This window comes from Pleurodeles waltl, chromosome 12 (genome assembly GCF_031143425.1).
Source record: "Pleurodeles waltl isolate 20211129_DDA chromosome 12, aPleWal1.hap1.20221129, whole genome shotgun sequence".
NCBI classification, from domain to species: domain Eukaryota; kingdom Metazoa; phylum Chordata; class Amphibia; order Caudata; family Salamandridae; genus Pleurodeles; species Pleurodeles waltl.
Window position 1 is genome coordinate 624,293,826 of NC_090451.1, and position 8,610 is coordinate 624,302,435.

General features: G+C 41.9%; 1 protein-coding gene across 1 annotated transcript in view; it reads right to left on the bottom strand.

The window, feature by feature from the left end:
• The window catches only part of PEX19 (peroxisomal biogenesis factor 19), a 52,231-nt gene extending 46,621 nt beyond the window's left edge, over window positions 1-5,610 (bottom strand). The window contains exon 1 of the mRNA XM_069217996.1: window positions 5,393-5,610. Within this exon, the coding sequence (XP_069074097.1) occupies window positions 5,393-5,606 (214 nt within the window). The 5' untranslated portion in view covers window positions 5,607-5,610. The remainder of the gene's footprint in view (window positions 1-5,392) is intronic.
• Between the last annotated feature and the right edge of the window lie 3,000 nt (window positions 5,611-8,610).

The following is an 8,610-nucleotide window of genomic DNA, read 5'->3' on the forward strand; positions in this document are numbered from 1 at the left end:
CACCAAAAAAAAACAAACAAAAAAAAAAAAAAATCACCCGTCAATTTGGTAAATGTGATTCTAATAAAAAATAAAATGATCTGAGCAGTCCAAAAATGATATGCATTTCATAATAAGTTTCCCAGCAACAGAAACTCTGCTCATTAGTTTAGCACGGCAGTAAACATTGATTGATTGCAGTTTATTTATACTTTTGGAAAGTTACTCATGTTTGCAGACCTAAAACGATGCAAAAACTGAAAAAAAGTTGCATGATGAAAAAAAGAGAGTGAGGCTGAAATCTACTTAACTGAAACTTCACAGCTTAATGTAAATTCTTAGGCGACTGAGCTTTTTGGAAATTGCATTACAATTCTTTTTCAGGTATAATGTCTTAAATAAATGATAAGAAAGGTGAACGATCATGTGGAGGGGAAAGCAAGTGAACTAGAAGTTTTGCAAGGGACATACCTCTTAGCAGTGGGTAGCTAGAATTTTCACCGTAGATCATGCTGTAACGATTAGAGGACTACTCGAAAAAGCACCTCTAACATGGGAAGAGCCATTCTTACTTTATCTTATAGTAGGATGCACAACGTTTAGGAAATCCTTTAAGGTAGTACAGTGTCTAGACCGTGGGGAAGCAAGACAAGGAGAAGGGGTTAAACCACTGCTCTTCAGCCCCACTCTCTCAACTGCATAATAATAAAAGGTTACTTGATTGGGATCTTGCATCTCCAGGAGAAACAACTATAATGTGGACAGAGGGTGAAGTCTCCAGAATAACTTGATCAGCCATGACATGCAGGAATAAGAATAAAAAAAATGCAACAACACAAGAATACTAACAGAACAAGAACTATAATATTCAGAAAAATTCTTGACAACTTGCAGACTGCTAAGAAAGCTGGATTTATTAGGGGTATTGTATGGTCAGTATATCCACATTACAAACCAATGGAGCAGAGAACCTTCTTGCTGTAGCAAGGTCCACAGAACCAGAAAGACAAAGGGTGTCATGTTGCCTAGGACCCTGACAGATGCCAAACATTAAAAGGAGAGGAAACAGTCAGCATGGACCAACTAAACTATGCAGTGCACCAAAGCTTCTGAAATGGCTCAGCCTCCCATACCTGACTGAGTGCTGCATACCACCTTCAACTTGTCACCTTAAGGAAGACTTGATTGGCTACTGCGGAAGGTTGGTTTTGTTTTCAGAAATGTGATTTCTGTCTTCCGGTTCCTTGTAGAATAACTTCAACAATGAAAAGGTGGTAAGACTGGTAGTTTTTGTGCCACTCTGTGATACAAGTTTTTATGGTCACTGGAGGAGACCTCTGGTATGTACTATACCGCCTGAAGTTCCAGTCTCTCCAAGAGTGAAGTTTAGTGGTGGACCAGAAAACCCAAATGCGGATACTACTAGAACTGGTTATGGGCACCCCCCACTCCCCAAGTAGACATGAGAATGCAAGAACCAGAAAATTGCAAATTCATATTTTCATGAATCCTGTTGGGGGGTATACAGCACTTTCTTTTAAACATACCTCCCCTTTTAATAATCCTCATATGCCTCATCTCTATTGGTACCAACCTTTCACTTCAAAGGAATTGGAAGAATAAAGACTTTCAAGGAATATTTTCTGTCACATTTGGAAGGAGCTTTGATTCTGAGATGCGACTTTCGTGCTCCGTTTCATTTAAATTTTTTCACATAAAATAAAATGCAACTACGCAATTTTAACAACGGTGAACAAAAGTCCTCACCTGATGACGTTTTCCATTTATTCCTTATATTTAAAGACATTAAGGTGAGAAAATTCCAATTTATAGCTCTGGGTAAAATGTTTCTTTGAACTCCAACATAGAGGATAAAGAGCCTTGGATTATGTGCACTTTAAAACCGATAACTCAGAAATGGAAATCTACTTCAGCGCTGTCAATTTTATGATGTTTAAAAATTCAAACAAAGCTATTGTAATTCGACATTTTACTAGTCCTGTCTGGATTGCTTAGTTGTAAGACTAACGAACATGATTGTCAAAAATGTCTTTATTACTTATAGAAGTTTGATACAGTGACATCACAGTCAGGTCCTGGTACAGTACCGCATTCACCAAAGCTCAAAGATTTGGCAAGGTGGGTACTGGATCAGTAGTTCAAGTGTTAGGTAGATTCTTCCCAGACCACACTGAATAACGAGGATGTTAAGTGTAAATAGTTGATAATCGATAACCCCACTAAATTACTGCGCATCCTGCACAAGTAAATGTGCATAATAATTCTATGTGATTTCATGGAGTTTAAACACCCAAAACAAATTGACCTGAACATCACACTAACCGTCCCATTATGAATTTATTTTTTTCTTCTTCACAACGACCATTGTAATAGGTTTACTCAGGTGTAAAGGAAACTGTATGAATAATCTTTTTAGAACAGTTTAATCATATACAATTAAAGTAATTTAGAAACGTAACAAGATAGCTACAAGTATACCAGTTTGTTCATTTCAACATTTGTAAAACCAGGAAGGCTTGACCACAGTTATCTGCTTCGTAAAATTTCATTCATTTACAAGAAAATGTAAAATAAACAAGGATTTCTAAATTCGAACCGCAATGACAGCATTGCAGTTTAGCCATAGACTTCTTAAACCTCAGTGTTAACTTCTACCAATCTGATTTTACGGGTGGCAATACAGAAAAATGTTCTGTTGTGACCATTCTAAGTGGAAATCAAGATTATGTGAATGCTCAAAGTCAGTGGTTCCCAACCTGTGGTCCGGGTACCCCTGGAGGTCTGTGAAGCCTCCTCAGGGGGGTCCCATGACTGCTTAGAAAGTTAACTAATATTAACAGATTAATAAAGTGTATATAATAAAAGTGCCTAAATGTACAACTGAACATTTTAAAAACGCACTGTAAACGTCAAGGAATTTGACACTGGAGGCTAAAAATGTTATTATTATCCTCAGATTGATTCATAGAAGCAGTGCAGGCACATCAAACAGAATATAGTATGGACAAAGAGTGGCTTCAATTTAATTTAGAACAGCTCCAAACTTCCTATTATACTAAAAAAAATATTTTTGGTATTTGTTTGCAAATTAAATAAAATGTGTTATCATTGGTGCACGTATTTGATGCAATGTTTTTTTTTCCTGTATTTTTTGTGTATTGTTTTCCAGTTCAAATCAAAGACTGTGTTTAGGCCTGGTTCCCTGGTTGCCAGTAATGACTCGGTGTGGGGCTGTCGCGGATTCCAAAAATGATTCAGTGGGGGTCTCCCAGTGTTCCAGTAACAATAAAGTGGGGGTCCACAGAAGTCAAACGGTTGGGAACCACTGCTCTAGGTTGAGGTGAAAGTTTTGTCTATCCTGTTTAGGGTGTCAACATCAAATAGACATCATTCGGCAGTAAGTACAAAGTGAGTGATACATTGTGAAGGGTGGCAAATGCGGCGTACTATCCTGTAGATTGCATAAAGAGTGTGAGGATGAAACTGATGGGAGTTCACGTGGAGAAGTGTGGCTCAGTGGTTAGAGCGGCAGACCCTGATGCAGAATCTGGACCGGGATCAGGGTTCAATTCCCGCCTCGTGGGTCTTGGGCTCAATTTCCTTGGACCTGATAATTCTCGCATCGGTGCCTAATCTAATTCATGGGTCCCACTCTGTACAATAGCTTGCTTAATCTCCACAACGGCCCCAACAGCGCTGGGATGCCTGGCTTCACCTTGGAGGTTGCCCAGGAGTGGGCACCTCACAGGGAAAAGCCAGGAGGGGTTCCACAGCGGTATGCGTACAGCGCCTTGAGACCCTAACGGGTGAGTAGTGCGCTATACAAGTACGAAGTTTACAGTTTACAGGCCATAATGCAAGATGGCCCAACAAAAGGCTTCCCATAAAATACCCAAAGGGAGACAGAACGTGTGGATTGCCCCATTGTCTATGTGGGTTTGGACCCTATTTTATGCAAGTGTCTCAGGTACCCAATTTTGTGAAATTTCTGACTAGTGTATATTACGTACAGTACTAAAACTAAATAGAGTGCCAATACAATGCTTTCTTGAGAATGTCCATGGGTGAAGTGCTATCCTGTAATTGCCATACAATGCTTTAAGTGGGATGGAAATAATTGAGTGAGTGGGGCGGAATAATCTAGGCGCAGTGGCCAGAGAAGCATAACTAGAATGTCTTACAAAGAGGTATGATCAATTTAATTAAGGCTGTGTCATAAAACATATAAATTAGAACCCTCTGCTTCCTGCTCCATACTCCCTGATCAGTATTTGGGTGCCCATCTTTGACTGTTCATCAGTATTGCATCCTGAAACATCACACAGCAAGAAACAAACATCTTAAACAAGCCAAACCTAATGCCTTTTTTCAGTTCTTCCTAGCCGTAGAATATAAAAGAGTAACAACAAAGCTTTTGTTGTGAGTATTTAGCGCTGAAAATATTTCAGTTCACAAAATATCAGACTGTGAATTAAACAGTAAGGTCTGAAGGAAGGGTACTGTCTGCATCACTCCCTGTTTTCTCCTCCACAGCACTTTCTTCTTAGACACTTATACCCTTTTTGTCCTTCTGATATTTTTCTGAAATTATCCATGTGCACAACTTAAACGCCATTGCCTTTCACTTCACCTCGGTCTTTTCATTCTGTCCTTTTGCACGTATATACAACGCTTATCTTTCACCATACCCCGCTTCTCTCTCCCAACACCTTTAAACACAGCATTGTATTTTCCTTTGGAGCCGTCGCTACTTCAAGAGCTGTCTATTCCCACTTCCCAAACTTTAACATTATATGGTAAATATAACTGCCATATATGTGACCATAACCTTGCACCATGAAGAACTAGCACTGTTTTCTATCTCATATACAGAGCTCTCAAGCATGAACACATCCCCACAGTCCCAACTCACTCAGACATCCAGAGGGCAATTCAGTTCACAGGAGTCAAAAGAACCATCTTGCACAGAAAATAAACACATCTGGAAAAAAAAACACTACTCCTAGGGAATTGCAGAACGTAATAAAACCGGAAAAGTAAAAAGGGACAAACTCGTTGACACTGTTTGGCTGAAGACTGATTAGAGTTTGTTGTTGATTCGATCACTATTTTTGCCTATGAAGTTAAGCAGATGAATATATGTCCTGGTAGTGAGCGGTTTCAGTCCTTTTTACATTACAGGCGGGTGTGAGACTTGTCAGGTCCCGACCCATTAAAGCCCAGGTGTCGTACGACTGGGATGGAGCCTGTCTTTATAAGCACCCAAAAGGGATGATTTTGAAGGACGTGAAGGCTAGTGCCAAATGATTTGTAATAGGGGTGGGCCCACAGTGCTTGCGCAGTGAGTGCTGCCGACCCCCACATTCATCCCCAAACCCTTTTGAGATCTTACTGTCAAGCAAGTCTTCCAGCTCCTTGTCCTCTGCCCCAGCACCCGCCATCTTTGCTGTCCTGGGAAGCCGGCGAGGCGTAGGAAGGGAGCTGCTTCTACAGTGCCATGACGAGCCCAGGCAGACAGCCAATGGTACAAAATACAACTCAGTAATCAATTTAAAAAAAAAAAAGGTCGGTATGACGTAACTTAACACCGCCTCACATTGTGACATAGCCAAAGTGGCGATGTCATCGACATAAAAAGCAGACTACAGCGACGTGAAACGAAAAAAAAACATACGAGTCGTGGGAAAGGAGAGGCTTCTGACAGCCTTGTGATCCAGAACGCACCAACAGAGTAAATAGCCTGCGGTTGCGATAATGATAATATTTAAAGTTATTTTTTTTACGCAGTTTATTTTACAAGAAACCTCATGTCACGAGTGACTCAGAAACGATATATTTTTCTTAATCTAATAGAAATATGCATGCTGACATTTGTGAGCCCGTATTTGCAACGTGAAAAGTAGTACCTAATGCGAGTACCAAAGTGCAACAGTTTCTCACTGAGGACAGAAAAGGCCGATAGGGTCACACGTTACAAGAGGGCATTGGGCTGCTATTCCGTCAACCTAGTTAATTTTGTGGCATTAATATGAGTGTTTGTTGCATTTTAAGTAATTACTATATTTTTCTTCAGATTTGCACTGGGAATATTCTGATACAAGATCAGAAATCTCAGGTTTCCAAGTCCACAAATGCAAACAGAACTGATTCAGGCTGGGGAATTTCAACTTTTGAAATGGCTTTATTTTGACTGTCTCCCCCAGAAATTACCTCTGCTTCAGTAGAAGTCAATAGGGGAAATCCATTATGCAGACTATGGTGGTCATTTTGACCCTGGTGGTCTTTTGACCAACAGGCTGGTGGTGCAGACCGCAACATTATGAGTGTGGCGGGTTGGTCTCTGCCAACCCGACACATCTCCACTCATACCGCCATGGCAGTCGAAACCACCAGGCCAGAGAGGATCATATCGACCCAGTGGTCCACAGATGACCACCGGCGGTATTAAGAGCCGGCTTTCCAGCATTGTTTCCGTAGCTGTAGCACCGCCACGAAAACCATGACGTAAACGCTACCGGTGACAGGGAATTTATTCCCTGTCACCGGTAGACAACTCCTCCACCCTCCCCAGCAAGCACTAGAACCTTCCCCCCCCCCTCAGCAAGCACTAGACCCCCCCCCCCTCCCTGCACCCCACCTTCAGCCATAGTGCCCCTCTCCCTGCATACATGCACACAGACACCCACACGGACCACGCATACACACATTTACCTACACTTACACGCATCCACTCTCACACATCCATACACGCATTCACAACAACATTCATACACTCATTCAAGCACTCATACTCACACCCATCCAAACACGCATACTCACACCCATCCAAATATGCAAACTCACATGCATACACACGTACATGCAGACATGCACTCACTTTAACATTCAGACACACATACAACCACGCATACACACAGTCATACACACACGCAGACACCACACACTCGCACATGCACAAACAACACCCCTCCTCCCCTGTCGGACGATCACCTTACCTGCTCCGGGCAGAAGGTTGTCCGGCAGGGAACGGGCGCTTCTACCGGCAGCAGCGCCCCGCTGGAGGACACCGCCAGGCCATATTATAGCCCATAATACAGTGGGCGGTGTCCTACTGTCGGGGCGGGGCAGGTGGTGGAACCGCGAGAGCGCCTCCGCCCACCAGCACGACTACTGCTGGATTTTCGCCCAAAGTGTGGTGGGCGGAAGACCGCCAGCACTGGCGTTTTTCAGGCGCCTGTGGCTTTGGCGGTCTTCAAAAAAGACTGCCAAATTCATAATGAGGGCCTATGTTTTTTGGTTGGCTTTTTTGTCACTTGTTTGCTTATTCCTTGGTCAATGGCTTACCTTCCACTTCTTGTGTTTCTCTCTCCCCCGAAGCATATCCTCTTTACCGCCCTTTTGATTAGGGCTCCCGGTTTCATGGTATATATATTTTTTTAACATTTCCATCTGTATTTATCCATATTTATTATTTGGCCATTTATTGGTATTTATCCATATTTATTTTATGTTTTAAGAATAAATGAAGTCTTAAAATTGTGTATTTCTACATTTATTTAACTGATAAACATGCACTCATACTTTGATGCCTGTCTTATTTTAAGCAGCCAAATATAACAAAAGACTACACTAACAGGTAAATAATAGCACTATATATAAATATATGTTAACACATGCATGTATTTAAAGAAATCTTATCCTGTTTTTGAATCCTCATTGAATCTATCTGCTTAGTAGTTTGTCTGGAATTCATAAACGACAACAAGGAGAGTCACTCAGAAGAAGCACAATTTTCTGTATTTTTCGGCTTTTAAAAATAAATACAGACTGGAAATAGATTATTTTCTGTCTGTATTTATCTGTAAAAGTCAGTACACATGGTAAACTCTAAGCCTTACTTTTGATAAGCTGGCTTGTATACTTCTACAGCTCGCTTCTCCCCACCTTGCTTTACTTTCATTTTATACCCCCTTCCAGTTCCCCCCTTCACCTGCTCCTCCACTGCTTTTCCCAACCCTATGGTCCCCCTTTTTAGGTCACACCTATAAGCAGGCAATACCATAGATTATCAGTGATTTTAGTCCCCTCTGTAGACTCTCGCCCTTGCCACCTCCCCTCCCACAGCCCCTTGTCACTTTGTCTCCCTACCACCCCCACCAAGTTCAGGAGGTGTTGCCAGCTGCCCCACCCTTTTACCCCTAGGCCAGACTCACATGTGTTACTCAGACCTGCCAACTCACACAATGCCACCATGTGACACATGATATTGGCTCCCATCACAAGGTCTCTCAGTGAGCAGCCAATATCAATATCAGTGTGAAAATCACCAAAAGACTTTCCAGTCCGCACCCTAAGTCATACGCCATCCGGTGCCCAGCTCCGCGGTAATATGAATACCAAAAAGGAAACAAGGGGCACAAATTCAGGTGACACATTGGAGCTAAGGTACTGTAAAAGTGAGGCAGTCAAAATAAATTGTTTGAGGCACTAATGGACTTACAAAGAGAGTCATAGATGTTGAATTTTGGAATGAAGGTGGAAGCAGAGAGGGGAGTTCGGCGCTGAGAGTCAAAGACTTTCTTGGCGGGGACTTTCACCTGACTTTGTGCC